Raw genomic sequence first — 17459 nt, 5'->3', positions numbered from 1 at the left:
GACTAGCTGCACACCACACCATAGTGTCAACGTTACCGTGTCCTTGACGCCCCAGGTCTGTTCGGGGTGAAGCGCTATGGCGTCCACGTCAACGGCTACACCGTGAGCGACGGAGGCGAGGTCAACATGTGGCTAGCTCGCCGCTCCATCACCAAGCAGACGTACCCCGGACTCCTGGACAACGTGGTGAGCTACACCCACCTACGTCACTTCCTCCATCAACACCTCCATCTCGGGATCCACGTGTTATCACCCCGTATCCCGATACCCGAGTGTGGATATCTGCTGATAACACCTCCACCTCACCACCTCCACCTCCACCTCACCACCCCCACCCCCACCTCCACCTCCATCTCATCACCATGTCACAGCTTGTATCTGTTGAATTGGGGTGGAGCTGACTCTGTGTCCAGGCTGCAGGTGGTGTAGCTGCTGGTGTCGGGCTCAGACACACTCTGGTGAAAGAGTGTTGGGAGGAGGCCAGTATCCCAGCATGCATTGCAGAGCGAGCTCGAGCCGTTTCCACAGTGAGGTCAGTTCCATCTCCTCAAACTCTCCAGCTACACCTCCCTGATCAGTGATCAATACCCCCAGCTACACCTCCCTGATCAGTGATCAATACCCCCAGCTACACCTCCCTGATCAGTGATCAATACCCCCAGCTACACCTCCCTGATCAGTGATCAATACCCCCAGCTACACCTACCACGACGAGGACGGAGTGTTTCCAGAGAGCCAGTTTGTCTTCGACCTGCAGCTTCCGTCGGACTTCAGACCGTCGGTGGGCGACGGAGAAGTTCAGGAGTTCTCCCTGCTGCCACTCGCCCGGGTGACTGAACACACCCTGAACACTGGACACACATTCTGGATCAATGTGATTGATCGGGATCACTGATTGATTTGGGGTCACTGTGATTGGTCAGGATGTGAGGTCAGTGGTTCCCTTTGATCTTTCAGGTCAAAGAGCTGCTGGTCACTGACGACTTCAAACCAAACTCTGCCATGGTGGTTCTGGACTTCCTGATCAGACACTCCTTCATTGATCCTGACGCAGGTCTGTGACCCACTGTGATTGATTGATTGATTGATTGATTGATTGATTGATTGATTGACATCTTTCATTTTTAGAGCCCAGCTATCAGGAGTTTGTGGCAGGACTCCATCAAACGGTGTAGAGCCAGACTGAAGGCTATGGCTGGTCCACCTGACAGGAGTCAGAGTTCCACAGCCTGAGAACATCTGGGTTCCACAGCCTCAGAACATCTGGGTTCCACCGCCTGAGAACATCAGAGTTCCACCGCCTGAGAACATCAGAGTTCCACAGCTTGTATGAGCCCCGCAGGTCGTTAGCATGTCGGAGGACGGAATTACATGATGCACCTGAACGCATCACTCGGCTCCTGCAGTTAAAACCAGACTCAGAGACAAACTTTCTCTTTTATTACTGAAACGGTTCCCAAGGAATTTGTTTCTGAAAACATTTTTAAGTGAGAAATGAGCTGTGTAGTTGAAAATTTTTTTTTTTTATTTGTTGTTGTATTGTGTGTTTGGTTGACCAAATAAATAATTACAACCAAAGTCAGCAGCTTGTGCCTTCTGTGAGGGGGCGTGGCCTGATGTGAGGGGGGGCGTGGCTGCCAGGAGGACAGCTTCTTCTTGAAGTATGAACTGAACAAACGTCTGTTTTTCAGCAGCTGGCTGACGCCACGACTCTCTTCCTGTTCTCATGGGTTCTCCTGGGAGCGCTCCGATCGGTCAGTTCAGTCGAGGGGGATTAATGGAATAACATCAAATGAAAGAAATAAAATTACTGTCAATGTAACATTTTAAGAAAATTGCGATGACATTTTTCCTCGAAGCCTAATAAACCCGGGGGCACATAAATATGAACAAAACCTTTATTAAAAACACCTGCTGTGGCTGCATACTGTAATATTCTATATGTTTCCAGCTTCACTTCAGTCGCGTTACGTTTCAAACGTCTTGTGAAATCAAGTGGAAAAACACAATGACCCCCTGCAACTGTTTATTTTTATTTATTTATTATTGTTTTTTTATTGAAAGATACATATTTACATCAAGTCAGACGTGTACATTTTCTCGTCCTCTCCCAACAAAACAGTTTCCTCACGCGGCCAGTGACGTTGACACGTGATGAGCCAATCAGCAGCGGGCTGCTCGCTGATTGGCTGTTTCAAAGAGCGGCCCGTTCAAAAGGCAAACGTAACGTCCGCGCGCTGAAGACGGTCCGTGTGTTTTGCTAGCGTGTTTGTCCGGTGTCGGCCAGGCTGTGGTTAGTGGAAACCAGTGAGCTTGTCGGTGAGCTTGTCGCCTTCTATTTACTCAATTTTACCCGAACTAGAACCTCTGTCCTCCCGGAGTCTTACACGACTCGTAGGTTGGTCGCGGCTGGCAGCGGTTAGCAGCTGGTAGCGGTTAGCGGCTAGTAGCATGTAGCCGCGGCTGGTTTGTTTCTTCACGGCTGTGTTAGCTTCTCCTAAAGAAGCGTTACGGAGGATAAAGTGTTTATTACACGGGGGACACAAAGTGTTTATTACACGGGGGACACAAAGTGTTTGTTAGACGTGGGGGACAAAGTGTTTGTGAGACGGGGGGGACAAAGTGTTTGTTACACGGGGAGACAAAGTGTTTGTTAGACGTGGGGGACAAAGTGTTTGTTAGACGTGGGGGACAGAGTGTTTGTTACACGGGGGGGGGGGGCAGAGTGTTTGTTACACGGGGGGGGGGGGCAGAGTGTTTGTTACACGGGGGGGGGGGGGCAGAGTGTTTGTTACACGGGGGGGACACAAAGTGTTTGTTACACGGGGGGGACACAAAGTGTTTGTTAGATGGGGGGGGACAAAGTGTTTGTTAGACGGGGGGACAAAGTGTTTGTTACACGGGGGGGACAAAGTGTTTGTTAGACGTGGGGGACAAAGTGTTTGTTAGACGTGGGGGACAAAGTGTTTGTTAGACGTGGGGGACAAAGTGTGTTAGACGTGGGGGACAAAGTGTTTGTTAGACGTGGGGGACAAAGTGTTTGTTAGACGTGGGGGACAAAGTGTTTGTTAGACGTGGGGGACAAAGTGTTTGTTAGACGTGGGGGACAAAGTGTTTGTTACACGGGGGGGGACAAAGTGTTTGTTACACGGGGGGGGACAAAGTGTTTGTTAGACGGGGGGGGGACAAAGTGTTTGTTACAAGGGGGGACAAAGTGTTTGTTAGACGTGGGGGACAAAGTGTTTGTTAGACGTGGGGGACAAAGTGTGTTAGACGTGGGGGACAAAGTGTTTGTTAGACGTGGGGGACAAAGTGTGTTAGACGTGGGGGACAAAGTGTTTGTTAGACGTGGGGGACAAAGTGTTTGTTAGACGTGGGGGACAAAGTGTGTTAGACGTGGGGGACAAAGTGTTTGTTAGACGTGGGGGACAAAGTGTGTTAGACGTGGGGGACAAAGTGTTTGTTAGACGTGGGGGACAAAGTGTTTGTTAGACGGGGGGGGACAAAGTGTTTGTTAGACGGGGGGGGACAAAGTGTTTGTTAGACGGGGGGGGGACAAAGTGTTTGTTAGACGTGGGGGACAAAGTGTTTGTTAGACGGGGGGGGACAAAGTGTTTGTTAGACGGGGGGGACACAAAGTGTTTGTCAGACGTGGGGGGACAAAGTGTTTGTCAGACGGGGGGGGACAAAGTGTTTGTCAGACGGGGGGGGACAAAGTGTTTGTCAGATGGGGGGGGGGACAAAGTGTTTGTCAGATGGGGGGGGGGACAAAGTGTTTGTTAGACGGGGGGGGACAAAGTGTTTGTTACACGGGGGGGGGGACAAAGTGTTTGTTAGACGTGGGGGGGGACAAAGTGTTTGTTAGACGTGGGGGGGGACAAAGTGTTTGTCAGACGGGGGGGACAAAGTGTTTGTCAGACGGGGGGGACAAAGTGTTTGTCAGACGGGGGGGACAAAGTGTTTGTCAGACGGGGGGGACACAAAGTGTTTGTTACACGGGGGGGACACAAAGTGTTTGTGAGACGGGGGGGACAAAGTGTTTGTTAGACGGGGGGACAAAGTGTTTGTTAGACGGGTGGGGGACAAAGTGTTTGTTAGACGGGGGGGGACAAAGTGTTTGTTAGACGGGGGGGGACAAAGTGTTTGTTAGACGGGGGGACAAAGTGTTTGTTAGACGGGGGGACAAAGTGTTTGTTAGACGTGGGGGACAAAGTGTTTGTTAGACGGGGGGGGGGACAAAGTGTTTGTTAGACGGGGGGGGACAAAGTGTTTGTTAGACGGGGGGGGGGACAAAGTGTTTGTTAGACGGGGGGGACAAAGTGTTTGTTAGACGGGGGGACAAAGTGTTTGTTACACGGGGGGGGACGTGTGGCCCCAGGCGGTGAGGTAACCAGCTGCTCTGTTCAGGGACGTGTGATAATGGCTGAAAGTGACTCCGAGCGCTACGAGTTCGACGCCCCGTCACACGCTGTGAACTTCGAAGAACTTGTGGATGCAGCCTGCGACGACCAGTGGTTCGGTAAGTCCCCCACCCCACCTCCACCAACGGCCAGTCTACTGAGTCCCACTACCGGTTCACTGGGCCCAGCAGTGGCTGGTACGGTAGAGCCACCGGCACCCAGACCTGCTGTGTGTTTCCACCGCAGAGGAAATTAAACTGCACTGGTCTCAGCTGGACGACCTGTCCGGCCTGTCCCGGGTCCCATGAGCCCTTTCTTGTTGGCCAGTTTGTTTGTTTGTCATTGCGGCAGCAGCAACTTCCACAGTGCTGAGAGGGTGGAGGCCAGGCCTCGGACCAGCTGACCAGCCGGGGTGTGGTGGTGCAGATTCCTCCAAACCCCCGCCCTCCATCCCGGCTCTTTCAGGGCCCACGTGGAAGTTGCTGCTGCAACTTCATGCCTGCAAAGAAATAAATCAATAAATAAGTGGAAAACCCAGTATGTAAACAACAGAGGATTCATGTGAGCAGTGAGATCTTTAAATGTTGTCCGCCGACGGCTGCTCACAATCGGATCCGTTCAGTTCTGCAGAGGACCCCAACGGAAGGGTGACGGTAAAGCGTAACCCTTCAGCGCGGTTGTTTTGGTACCGTCCACAACCCGTGCAGTGGAAACTGAAGGAAACTCAAACCGTACCATTCCATCGCAGCACATTTTGTCATCAGGACATCAGGTTTAAATCCTGATGTTTCTCCCAGAGGGAGAGTTCATTTTCCTCGGGTGTCAAACTGTTTGAAGGTCACAATGTGTACATTTGTTCCCCCCCGCCCCCCCCCCGGAGCAGAAACACGGACTCATCCAGATGTTACGCCTCTGAAATCTCAACCGCCAACCAGCGGCAAGATGGCGGCTGCGGAGCCGCCGACCAGCGGCAAGATGGCGGCTGCTATGCCGACGACCAGCGGCAAGATGGCGGCTGCTATGCCGACGACCAGCGGCGAGATGGCGGCTGCTAAGCCCACGACCAGCGGCGAGATGGCGGCTGCTGAGCCCACGACCAGCGGCGAGATGGCGGCTGCCGAGCCGACGACCAGCGGCGAGATGGCGGCTGCCGAGCCGACGACCAGCGGCGAGATGGCGGCTGCTATGCCGACGACCAGCGGCGAGATGGCGGCTGCTAAGCCGACGACCAGCGGCGAGATGGCGGTTGCTCAGCCGACGACCAGTGGCGAGATGGCGGCTGCGGAGCCGACGACAAGCGGCGAGATGGCGGCTGCGGAGCCGACGACCAGCGGCGCCCTGGCGGCCGTCGCCCCTCATGTCCAAGCGGCTCAGGACTCTGGTATGTCTCTTCCCCGCCTCCTGGCTCTGCTCTCCGTCGTGTCGCCAGCTTGTGACGGCGGTGTGGCTGTTCCCCAGGTCCCCCTCCTAACCTGGTGGCCTCCTGGGGAGCGGAGAGGCGCACCGGGGCGGCTGCAGTCCGGAGGAGGAGCGGCGCCAACCCGGACCCTGCTCAGCCACGCAGGTACAGCAATCGTTGGTGCCGTCAAGTTGTATTGTGGGAAACGTTCTAAAACGTGGAACATGCAGTAGAATGAAAACATTGTTCTTCTTTTGAATCCAGGGTTTCTAAACGTCAAACGGCCGGCGGCTCCTCGGCGCCGCCGTCGAAGAAACGCAAAGAGTAAGTGACTCTCCTGCTGCGACTCTCCTGCGATTGTGTGTAAAACAGGGGGGGGCCACACTTTTTCAGCATGTGAGCTACTTTATAAAACGACCAAGTCAAAGTGATCTACCCACTACAAAAATGCAAAACATATATTTATTTTCAAATATACTGAGGATTAGGGGTGGGCGATATACATCGTTTACGATAATATCGTCATTGTTGTTTTTAACATTGTGCAAATTTACGTTATCGTGTATGCCAATGACTTCACTAAAACAACTAAAACCCCACACATTCACTGAACAAGAGTTACGTAACTTGCGTTAAAGCAGCAAACCGCAGCGGGTCACATGACCTCTCACTGGCGTGTTCCCGGCAGGTTAGCGTGCCTCTAAAACATAAGCATTTGAAAGACAACATGGACACGCCGCCCGCGGACGCTCCAACTTCAGAAGATTTAATTCCAAAGACGTGGATCGACTTCAGTTGCATGGAAGTACTTTGGCTTTGAAAAGACTGACGTTACCCAAAAGACCGTGATCTGCAAAGTTTGTCGAAAAGCCGTTGCCGCTAAACCAACCTGTTTCACCACTCGCGGACTAACCACACGAAGGAATGCGAAGAATGTCAAAAGCTAGCTGCCAAAGAAAAGCCTAAGTCGGCGAAGGTAACGCTACCTGCTGCACAACACAGCCAACAAACGTTAGCCGACTCAATCAACAGAAAACTGCCTCGTGACGAAAAAAGCACCCGATGGCGAGACGTAACAAATGATATCGCCAATTATATAGCAAAAGAAATGGTGCCGATTCAGGTGGTGGAGAGAGAGAAGGCTTTAAACAGCTTGTGAATACGCTGCACCCCAGATATACCGTGCCTGGTCGGAAATATTTCGGCGAAACTGCTCTGCCCGACCTGTATGATTCATGTCGCCAAACTCTGATGAATGAACTGCAGAAGGTGCCACACTTTGCAACGACGACGGATTTATGGTCCAGCAGGACATCTGAGCTATAACTCAGGCCGTAAAAAACACACATTTAAAGAATATCGTCTAATTATCGTTATCGTCAAAATCTCCCAAAATATCGAGATATTATTTTTTTGTCCATATCGCACACCCCTATGTACAATGCATAACGATGCACCTTGCAAAACCGTACGAGCCCATATTGTGCAACACGACATAATTAACTATGAACATTCTTTGTACCGTATTTTCTGCCCTATAAGGCGCACCGGACTATAAGGCACATGGAATAGACCAGTGGTCAGCAACCTTGACAGCTCAAAGCCATTAGGTTACATTTTCCACTGATTCTAACACCCAGAGAGCTGCACACACTTTATTTTGATAGTCCTACCTGCAGCCTATGCCAGGAGGAGACTACACACTAAACCTTCTTCACTGCTGGTTGACAACTTACAACTACCGGTAATAATAATGATAATAAACTAAACTACGTGAAGTAAGCAACAAAAACACAACACAACACAATTATTGCCGACACCACAAACCAAATAGAACCCCCAATAATTGCATTTAAAACACCACAAACAGCTGCAATGAATTATGGGAGTTTCTATCGGCTGCACTGAGGAGCTCAGGATGTCCCATCATGCCTTGCAGCGACAAATTTTGTGTTGTTGGAGGTTATTGTGGGTTTTTGTTGGGCTTGTGTGTGTGTTGATTGTGTTTATGTGTTTTTGTCCCCCAGTTTAGGGAGTCATTATTTCATCTAGTTTATTTTGGTTTGTTAGAATGTTGGTGTGCAACCATGAGTGATGAAGGTGTTGTGTGGAGTGTCGTCCGCTCTGAAGATCCGGTTGCAAAGTTAGAGTTGTCAAAATAAAAGCCTCTGGTTGTTCAGCTGGCAAATAGCAGTCTCCAGTAGAGCAATTCTTCCATATATAAGGTGCACCGGGTTATAAGGCGCACTGGCAGCTTTTGAGAAAATTTGAGGTATTTAGGTGCCTTATAGTACGGAAAATACGGTAATTACCTGAGTTTACTCTGACGACCTTCTTTGGTATTGCGACGGTCGACTGGCAGACGAGACAAACGCACTTCGAAAATGACATCGTGAAAAAACAGTCCACGTCCCATTCCTCATGAAAGTGACGCGTCTTCGTCCAGCTCCTCCCCCACTTGTTTTTTGGGGGGGGGGCTTCAAATTTGCGGTAACTCGCTGACTAGCTCGTTAGCTTCGCCACACTTAGCGTCGTTGTTTGCGCGGTGACCTAAAGGTCAGAAACATTCAGCCGTCATCTGCTGCTGCGTTCGATTGCACTCGTAATTCGGAAATGTAAATTAGTTTCATAACACCAGCGTCCATTATCTTTTTTCTAATGTCGTGCGATCTACTATCACGACCTTTGCGATCGACGTGTTGAAGCACCCCTGGTTTAAAACAATGCAACAGCAGAAAAGGAGCAGAAAGAAGTAAACCTTGTAATGTCTGCCTCTTATCAACACTAAATCATTTACAGTCCAGTTCATTCACATGCAGCGTCGTTTTCCAAAACATCAAACACAAAATACACAAATAATGTTGATCTGCTCCTCCGCAGTGTCGTATTTCTGTAACATTGACAATTAAACAAGTTTCTTAAACACGTCAATGGATTTAGAAGTTTTAGTTTTACAATCAGACCGACTCCTCCCATTGAAATACATTTTTCCTTTACGGCCGATTGAAACCTGAGTTTTGTAAAAAAAACCTCAGTTCAGATCTACTTTTCCTCTCGGCCAGTCTGTTTTGCAATTTGTTCGGTAAACTTTCCAGATGAGCTTTAAAGGTGGTTTTTTCAGAAGGTTCTACTCCACTAAATCTTTACATGTCAGTGTTTTCAGTCTAAATAAAGGCGGTGGCGCTTCACACAGTGCTTGTCTGAGGACAGACACGTGGTGAGACGTTGGTTCAGCTTGTGATTCGACCGTTTCTTTCCAGGCTCAGTTCTTCTGAAGAGCAGGAGCTGCAGCGCATCAAGAGCCTCCAGAGGAAAGTGGCTCTGCACCGCAAGAAGAACGAGGCGAGCTTCAAGGCTGCGCTGGTTGGCAGTGAGTGAACTCTAACCCCCCCCCCCCCACCCACCCCCTCCCCCCAACTTGGTATTTTCTAAATCTTCAATACATCTTTCTAGCACTTTGCACTTGTGCTGCAGCATCAGAGGCTAAAAGCAACAATAGCAACACTGAAGATCAATGGAAACAAATGTGAAACACTTGAACTGCAACAAAAGTGAAATGTGCAAAATGGGAACGTTTTTAGTCCCTTTTTTTTTTTTTTTTTTTTTTTTTAAGAACCGGCAGTCTGGAGCCGTCAGGTGGGGGAGAAAGTGTATAATGTGGCTCGTCCTTCACGTGGGTTGTTTGGTTTCAGAACCGCCCCCGAAGAAGACGGTTCCGTCCACAACGGTTCCCAAAGACTTCCACTTCAGCACCGACGGGCGCGTCAAGGCCTCCACCTCCACCTCCACCTCCTCCTCCTCCTCCGGCGCCGCCCAGACGCCGCTGGACTTCAGCATGCAGCTGCGGAAACGATCCTCCCCGGTGAGTACTGACCCTACTGACGCTACAGACAGTACTGACGCTACTGACACCATCCTCCAGTCAGTACTGACGCTCCAGACACATCCTCCCTAGTCAGTACTGACGCTCCAGACACCACCCTCCTCCAGTCAGTACTGACGCTCCAGACACCACCCTCCTCCAGTCAGTACTGACGCTCCAGACACATCCTCCAGTCGGTACTGACGCTCCAGACACCATCCTCCTCCAGTCGGTACTGACGCTCCAGACACCATCCTCCTCCAGTCAGTACTGACGCTCCAGACACCACCCTCCTCCAGTCAGTACTGACGCTCCAGACACCACCCTCCTCCAGTCAGTACTGACGCTCCAGACACCACCCTCCTCCAGTCAGTACTGACGCTACAGACGCCATCCTCCCTAGTCAGTACTGGCACTCCAGACACCATCCTCCTCCAGTCAGTACTGACGCTCCAGACACCACCCTCCTCCAGTCAGTACTGACGCTCCGGCTCCTTCCTTCTCACTGCAGAACCTCCGTCTCTAAAACCGCTCCTACATGGTGCAACTACGTCACCAGTAAAAAATGCGGTGATGAAACCAAGCGTTGTGTTTGCAGACGAAGGCCAGGAGGGGCGCCACCGTGCCCAGACCCTTCAAGTTGTCTGGTGGAGCGAAGCAGAGGGTGGAGGAGCCGGCCGCCTTCATGTCCATGGCCCAGAAGATCCAGCAGTACGAGAAGAAGACCCCTCCTCGCTACCACCTGCCCAGTCGCCACGCCCAGGAGAGAGGTGAGCCCCTCTTACCCCCCTCCCCCTCCCTCCCCCGGGCTGGACTCACCCTAACCCCCCCTCCCCCCCTGTGGCTCCCCCAGGCCCCTCCGTGGACCGAGGGGAGCACCTGAAGCTCACCCAGCCTCAGTCTCCACACCTGATGACCCTCCGGAGGAGCCGCCACCCTGCGGCGAAGAGCAGCGCCGAGCAGGAGGCGGAGGAGGCGGAGCAGCTGGAGAAGTGAGTCACCTCCACTGAAGCTTTAACTTCTCCCACTCCCTATTTTAGTTCCTTTGAGCAAGGCCCTTCTTCAGGTCGCGTCAAAGTCCAACAGAGTGATTCTGAGTAGCTAGATGATCTGCATTTCCCACCGCAACTGCACGATAGTGATGTAATGCTTTCTGCTGCCTGCCTGCCGGCAACTGCTTGTAGTCGGAGAGCCGCGGCACTTGGTTGAAAAATGCCTTCGCCGTCGGCATGTGAAGAAGTTGAAGGACGTGTAGTGAGCTGCTCGTGTCCTCACGGCGTTCCGTCTCCCCGTGAGGACGTGAAACAAAATGTCCCAACTTTTGGGATTTGGGGAGAAAATGGCTGGTGAAAATACATTGGGACAGAATCCTGCGCTCCCTGTCAATGAACCCCCGTGGAGGGAGAACCGTGTCTCTCTGAGACAAAAGTGTCCCCTCGTGAGACGCACAAGGCCTGTAGCTACATTTTGATGTATAATCTGTTGAGAAAGACGAGGGAATGTGGCCGTGGCGACGAGATAAAGACGTCTCTGCACTCTGGCCTCTCCAATACACACCCATGTAAAACTGGGGAGGAGGAGGGAAAACTTGATGACATTTGAGGGCTCACAGTTCAAAATTGGTGACAGTTAGAAAAAAGACTGTGACACTTGTGAAAAGACAACAAGAGCGGCAACATTTTGTGACCAACGGCACGTTTCTAGCTGAAAGCCTGACCGAGCGGTCGGGGTTCAAAGTTGAAGGAGTTTACATTTTCCTCTCCATTCGCTTCCATGTAAAAATGTAATGTGGAAAAGTTGAAATATAGTAAAAAGTTGACGAGATTAGATAAAGCTGGAACATACCCAGAAAGTGCCGAAAAAGTTGCACAATTTGATATTTGAATGGTGACGAACGGGCGAAGATTGACCAGAGTTTTAGCGATTCGAAAACCGTCCAGAATTAAACAGAAACAGAATGTGAATCCTTGCATTCACACTAATAACTTGAGCAAAGAGAAATATTCTGCTGAGTGGCAGGATTCCTCCTCCATGTCCACAACCAGTTCACCCTTGTGTGGCGTTGGGGGCAAAAACGTCCTCTAGGAGTCGTTTCGCCTCTTAATTTGACCAAAACGTTCACAAAACAGACACGAACGCCACCAAAGGGACTTTTTTCTGAAAATCTGATTTTGGACAAAAACTAAATATGCTTCAAAGTCAATTGCATTACTAACCTTTGACATAGCCAAGACTAGTAAGATGTAAAAAAAATTCCGATGTCCGATCACATTTTATATATAAAATAGATAATTCTGTGTATTTTTCCCCATATCGGTGCTTTTCTTTTCTAAACTGGCATTTGAAGGGTTAATTTTTACCATTTTTAAACAGAGGTTGATTAACGGATTCATGCAAAAAAAATATTTCGCAGATATAATTTTACGGCGGTCAAAGTTAGTGGATGAAAACAGCCACGAACGCCACCAAAGGAAGTTTATTTTGAAAAGCTGATGCTGCAGAAAAACTAAATATGCTTCAAAGTCAGTTACATTAATAATATTTGACGTATCTAAGACCGTGATAACTTGTAGTAATAATACATTTCTTGTCTCTGATCATTTATTATATTGAAAAGAGGTAATTTTGTGTTTTTTCCCTCCCAAAATCAGTGACTTCATCTTCTAAATGGGCATTTAAAGGGTTAATTTTTACTATTTTTAAAAAGAAATTTGGTAGTTTTGATCAGGACTGAGGTTGATTAACAGATTTATGCAAAAACAAGTTGAGAAAAATATTCTTCAGATATGATTTTATGGCGGTCAACGTTAGTGGATGAAAACGGCCACGAACGCCACCAAAGGAAGTTTATTTTGAAAAGCTGATGCTGCACAAAAACTAAATATGCTTCAAAGTCAGTTACATTACTAATATTTGACATATCTAAGACCGTGATAACATGTAATAATAATAAATTTCTTGTCTCTGATCATTTATTATATTGAAAAGAGGTAATTTTGTGTTTTTCCCTCCCAAAATCAGTGACTTCATCTTCTAAATGGGCATTTAAAGGGTTAATTTGTACTATTTTTAAAAAGAAATTTGGTAGTTTTGATCAGGACTGAGGTTGATTAACAGATTTATGCAAAAACAAGTTGGAAAAAAAATATTCTTCTGATATAATTTTACGGCGGTCAACGTTGGTGGATGAAAACAGCCACGAACGCCACCAAAGGAAGTTTATTTTGAAAAGCTCCACAAGACTTAAACCAGACCCGGGTCAACACCTGGTCCTAGAGGATTCGGGCTCGACCTTGACGGACGGCCCCGTTGTCTTGGTCCCAGGTTTAAGTTCAAGGCCGTGGAGCTGAACAGGAAGATCCTGGAGGGGGCGGAGCCTCTGAAGAAGCCGGCGGTGAAGGAGCCCACGGTGCCGGAGAGCTTCGAGCTGGAGATCGAGCGGCGGCTGCAGGAGAGGCAGGGCGCCAAGAAGGCCCTCCAGGGGCCGGGGGCCTACAGCTTCAGGGCCAGACCGCTGCCGACGGACATCCTGGAGGGAGTCCAGGTGAGTCCTCCCCCCCCCCCCACACCTCGTTGGGCCCTCGGCCCTCCAGGACTGGAGGAGGCAGTAAAGTCTGGTTCCTCCTCAGGGCGTTCCAGAGAGGAAGATGCTTCCCCCCACCGTCCCAGAGTCTCCGGCCTTCGCCCTGAAGAAGAGGGTTCGAGTGGAGCGCGCCGTGGAGGTAAAGACCCCCTGCTGCTCCGTTCCGCTCATGCAGAACAATTTCTATTTATTTCTTAATAATAAACATGAACATGAGAAATCACGTTGCAGAACCTTCCTCGACAGCATATACATGACAATGTAAGGAAAACAACAATAATAATACCATGACAACAGAACCGATGTGAGACAAACGCATAAAAAGACGTTGTCGTGTAGGTGACCGATCAGTTCGACGGGTATTTTTCTATAGGGAACCATTTTCTCATGAAGATTTTCTCATGAGATCTCATGAAGATCTCAGACTTCAGCTGTAGTTTTGCCGTTAAAGCCTCGCAGTCATCAATAGTATATGTAGCAGGTGCTTTTGGTTTTTTTGTAAACTTGTTCTCGGGAGTCAAATCAAGAAGAAACTGGCCTGGCGTGTTCGGTACCTCGACTCCCAGAACCCGAGACACACTTTTTTTTCTTTGTAAAACTCTGGAATCACACCCCCACCTGAAAAAGTTAAACTCTGTAGCCTCTATTAACAATATAAAGTATTTCTCATCAAAGACATCAAAGTCATTCTCATCAAAGTTTTATCAACAGGAATCCAGTAAATCCAGAAAGCAAGGACTTTTTTTTAATAGTGACTCCCTCAGTGTGAAACCTGGACCTGATGGATGAAGAGCTGAGATCCTGGTTTTCAAAAACTTCTCCATCACTGTCACTGACACAGTACTTTGATACAAGATGGTAGCAGGAGGTGGAGATGAACCACACTGACGTCTGTCACTTTACATTTCACCGGCAAAGTTCTGTGCTGCCCTCTAGTGGTGAAGAGTATTTATACAGGATTACTCTGCAACACACTGTCACTGTGAGAGCATCCGCGAGATCTCGTCAGCTGAGCCGTGGGAAATTATCCCATTTCACATTTTTTCTAAAAAAAAAACATTTACTCTCACAGCCGCTGTCAGATGTGAGAGCATTGTGCAGAGTTGTCGTGTATAAATACTGCGGCGAGCGCCGCGGAAGAATTGCTCTGAGTGGAGATTCTTTTCTGCCTGCTGAACACCAGAGGCTTTTATTTTGACATGAACACACGCAACCGGAACTTCATAACAGGATGAACCTGTTATGAAGCTCAGAACCCTTCAGAACCCTCGATAACCTCCGGCAACACATAGCCTGAACTCCCATCATGCCCTGCAGCGACCAACTCCGTGATGCTACAGTACTCTAGATCGCTACAATACCACTAGAGGGCAGCACAGAACTTTGCCGGTGAAATGTAAAGTGACAGACGTCAGTGTGGTTCATCTCCACCTCCTGCTACCATCTTGTATCAAAGTACTGTGTCAGTGACAGTGATGGAGAAGTTTTTGAAAACCAGGATCTCAGCTCTTCATCCATCAGGTCCAGGTTTCACACTGAGGGAGGCACTATTAAAAAAAGTCCTTGCTTTCTGGATTTACTGGATTCCTGTTGATAAAACTTTGATGAGAATGACTTTGATGTCTTTGATGACAAAGACGAGGAGCTAACGGACGTGAAACCTTCCAGGTGAAGCAGCCCTCCCCCGTGAAGCCACGCCCACCGGCGCACGGCGGCGTGCCCTTCCAGCCCCGCCTCCCGGAAAACGTCCCGGTCCAGGTCTGTCCCTTCTCCTTCGAGCAGAGGGAGCGGGAGCGCCTGGCGCTGAAGGAGCAGCGGCAGAAGGAGCAGGAGGAGGAGGAGGTGGGCTCCGTCGGTCTCTCTGCTGGTTGGTTTTTAAAAGGAGGGGGCGGGGCTAACCTCCCTGTTCCCGGTCCAGGTGGTCCAGTTCAAGGCCCAGCCCCTGCCGGACTTCGACAGCGTGCAGCTCCCTGAGAAGAAGAGGGTGGAGCCGACCAGACCGGAACCCTTCAGGCTGCTGCTGGACCAGCGCGGCGCCGCCAAGACCAGCCGCTTGGAGCTCATGGTACCAACCCCCCGACACCCCCCTCCTTGTAGACCCTCTGGGCGGGTCAGGACCGGGGTGAAGCAGACTTCCTGTGTTTCAGGTGAAGGAGGAGCAGAAGCTTCAGCAGGAAGCCGCCACCTTCAAGGCCAGACCCAACACGGTGGTCCACAGGGAACCCTTCAGGCCCAAGAGGGAGGAGCGGCCCGTGCTAGGTGAGACGCACCGCGGTGCAGCGTCCACCGACCAGAGAACCTGGTCCTCGTCCCACATGAACCCGTCTCTGTCCCCTCCCCCCCCCCCCCCCACAGCGGTCCAGAGCTTCCAGCTGGCCACCGAGCAGCGGGCCCGGGACTGGGAGGAGCTGGACCAGCTGACCAGCGAGCGCGACGCCCTGAAGGCCCGGCAGGAGGCGGCCTGGAGGCAGCGGCAGGAGCAGAGGGAGCAGGAGGAGGTCTGCAGGCTGCGGCAGGAGCAGGTCAGGGTTCCTGGGGGGTCTGAACTGGATTCAATGTACCAATCTGCATTTGATGCCTGGAAAAGGTCTTGAAGTAGCCCGGCTACCGTGTGAGCCACATTGGTTCTTAGCATGTAGCATGTAGCCTCGCGACTGTGTGAGCCACATAGGTCCTTAGCATGTAGCATGTAGCCTTGCTACCGTGTGAGCCACAAAACTACTTAGCTTGTAGCATGTAGCCTTGCTACTGTGTGAGCCACAAAACTACTTAGCTTGTAGCATGTAGCCTGGCTACCGTGTGAGCCACAAAACTACTTAGCTTGTAGCATGTAGCCTGGCTACCGTGTGAGCCACAAAACTACTTAGCTTGTAGCATGTAGCCTGGCTACCGTGTGAGCCACAAAACTACTTAGCATGTAGCCTGGCTACTGTGTGAGCCACAAAACTACTTAGCATGTAGCCTGGCTACCGTGTGAGCCACAAAACTACTTAGCATGTAGCCTGGCTACCGTGTGAGCCACAAAACTACTTAGCATGTAGCCTGGCTACCGTGTGAGCCACAAAGCTACTTAGCATGTAGCCTGGCTACCGTGTGAGCCACAAAGCTACTTAGCATGTAGCCTGGCTACCGTGTGAGCCACAAAGCTACTTAGCATGTAGCCTCACGACCGTGTGAGCCACAAAGCTCCTTAGCATGTAGCATTACCTGCTGCACCTGATTGGACACACTTCCCAGGGACCCGCTCTGATTGGCTCGTACTGGCGGTTCTCTAATCTGATTGGCGGACGTCTGTTCGCCGGCAGCATGACGGCCGACGAGCCAATCAGAAGAGGTTTTGCTGAGCTAGCCTGGACCGAGGTTGTGTGGCGACGATTCCCACTAACGGGTCGTCGGCCAGCCGCTGCTGGTTAAAGTGGGTGTGGCTGGTTAACGGATCGACAGTTCACTGAATGACATGGTGACTAGTGACGTTTACTTTTTATTACATCGTCAGTAGATGGTCTGGTCTGATGTGGTCTGGTCTGGTCTGGTCTAATCCGGTCTGGTCTGGTTTTCAGGTCCACAAGGCCCAGCCGGTGCGACACTACAAGCCGGTTTCGGTGAAGAAGAGCGAAGTTCCTCTGACCGTCCCCGAGTCCCCGAACTTCTCCGACCGCTTCCGCTTGTGAAGCTGCTCTTCATCCTCCTCATCCTCCTCTTCCTCACTGCTCTTCATCGTCCTCTTCCTCACTGTTGTTCTTCCTACTCATCCTCACCGCTCTTCCTCCTCCTCATCCTCACCGCTCTTCGTCCTCCTCATCCTCACCGCTCTTCATCCCTCCTGTAAATACTCATTGGTTTTAAACGTTCTAAGATTTTACATTGTTTTAACTCCTGATTGTATTTTTAGATATGATGTTTTGAATAAAGTCCCCGGTTCTGAAGACTCTGGTTGTGGTTCAGGTTCTGGCTCTGGTTGTGGTCCTGGTCCAGGTCCTCAGGCCCCGGTCCAGACGACCAATAACCTCCATCGCGAATCGTCACGTCCAGTTTGGTCTCAATGGATCCTCATTCGCTAGATTTCAGCCAATAACCACCTCGACTCGCGGCTCGACTTCCTGGTTGTGTGTCGCAGCGAGCAACGTGATTGGTCAGCGGGTGGCAGGTGGGTCGTACCTTCTGAAAGGAGGCCTCTGATTGGCTGCTGAACGGACGGGAGGAATTCACTTTCCA

The 17459-nt window shown here is 50.4% G+C and overlaps 3 protein-coding genes across 3 annotated transcripts in view; all 3 read left to right on the top strand.

The window, feature by feature from the left end:
• The window catches only part of tpk2 (thiamin pyrophosphokinase 2), a 2874-nt gene extending 1296 nt beyond the window's left edge, over positions 1 to 1578 (top strand). The window contains exons 4-8 of the mRNA XM_080496126.1: positions 56 to 186; positions 414 to 532; positions 697 to 829; positions 958 to 1054; positions 1129 to 1578. Of these exons, the coding sequence (XP_080352252.1) occupies positions 56 to 186; positions 414 to 532; positions 697 to 829; positions 958 to 1054; positions 1129 to 1175 (527 nt within the window). The 3' untranslated portion in view covers positions 1176 to 1578. The remainder of the gene's footprint in view (positions 1 to 55; positions 187 to 413; positions 533 to 696; positions 830 to 957; positions 1055 to 1128) is intronic.
• A 649-nt stretch (positions 1579 to 2227) lies between these two features.
• On the top strand, positions 2228 to 5620 carry LOC308130603 (uncharacterized protein; the record flags this gene model as incomplete). Its single annotated transcript, XM_080497007.1, has 4 exons — positions 2228 to 2319; positions 4408 to 4519; positions 5284 to 5436; positions 5490 to 5620. Exons 2-4 carry the CDS (start codon positions 4420 to 4422, stop codon positions 5618 to 5620), a joined length of 384 nt encoding a protein of 127 aa, XP_080353133.1. The 5' UTR covers positions 2228 to 2319; positions 4408 to 4419.
• A 44-nt stretch (positions 5621 to 5664) lies between these two features.
• On the top strand, positions 5665 to 17058 carry tpx2 (TPX2 microtubule nucleation factor). The gene is made up of 14 exons (XM_080496456.1): positions 5665 to 5781; positions 5859 to 5964; positions 6064 to 6123; positions 9060 to 9169; positions 9492 to 9661; positions 10260 to 10431; positions 10515 to 10653; positions 12986 to 13205; positions 13291 to 13383; positions 14913 to 15086; positions 15163 to 15309; positions 15392 to 15503; positions 15600 to 15766; positions 16805 to 17058. The coding sequence occupies exons 1-14, from the start codon at positions 5673 to 5675 to the stop codon at positions 16913 to 16915; spliced, it is 1890 nt and encodes a 629-aa protein (XP_080352582.1). The 5' UTR covers positions 5665 to 5672; the 3' UTR covers positions 16916 to 17058.
• The last annotated feature ends 401 nt before the right edge of the window (positions 17059 to 17459 follow it).

Source organism: Blennius ocellaris, assembly GCF_963422515.1.
Source record: "Blennius ocellaris genome assembly, chromosome: 5".
Lineage (NCBI taxonomy): Eukaryota > Metazoa > Chordata > Actinopteri > Blenniiformes > Blenniidae > Blennius > Blennius ocellaris.
The sequence above is the reverse complement of the archived record's forward strand: the minus strand, read 5'-3'. Positions and strand labels throughout refer to the sequence as shown.

Excerpts from the sequence above, each read along its gene's own strand:
- tpx2 (XM_080496456.1), top strand. The coding sequence starts at position 5,673 with ATGGCGGCTGCGGAGCCGACGACAAGCGGCGAGATGGCGGCTGCGGAG. Across the intron at positions 10,432-10,514 it reads TCGCCACGCCCAGGAGAGAG|GCCCCTCCGTGGACCGAGGG; the intron begins GTGAGCCCCTCT and ends TGGCTCCCCCAG. Across the intron at positions 15,310-15,391 it reads CCAGCCGCTTGGAGCTCATG|GTGAAGGAGGAGCAGAAGCT; the intron begins GTACCAACCCCC and ends CCTGTGTTTCAG.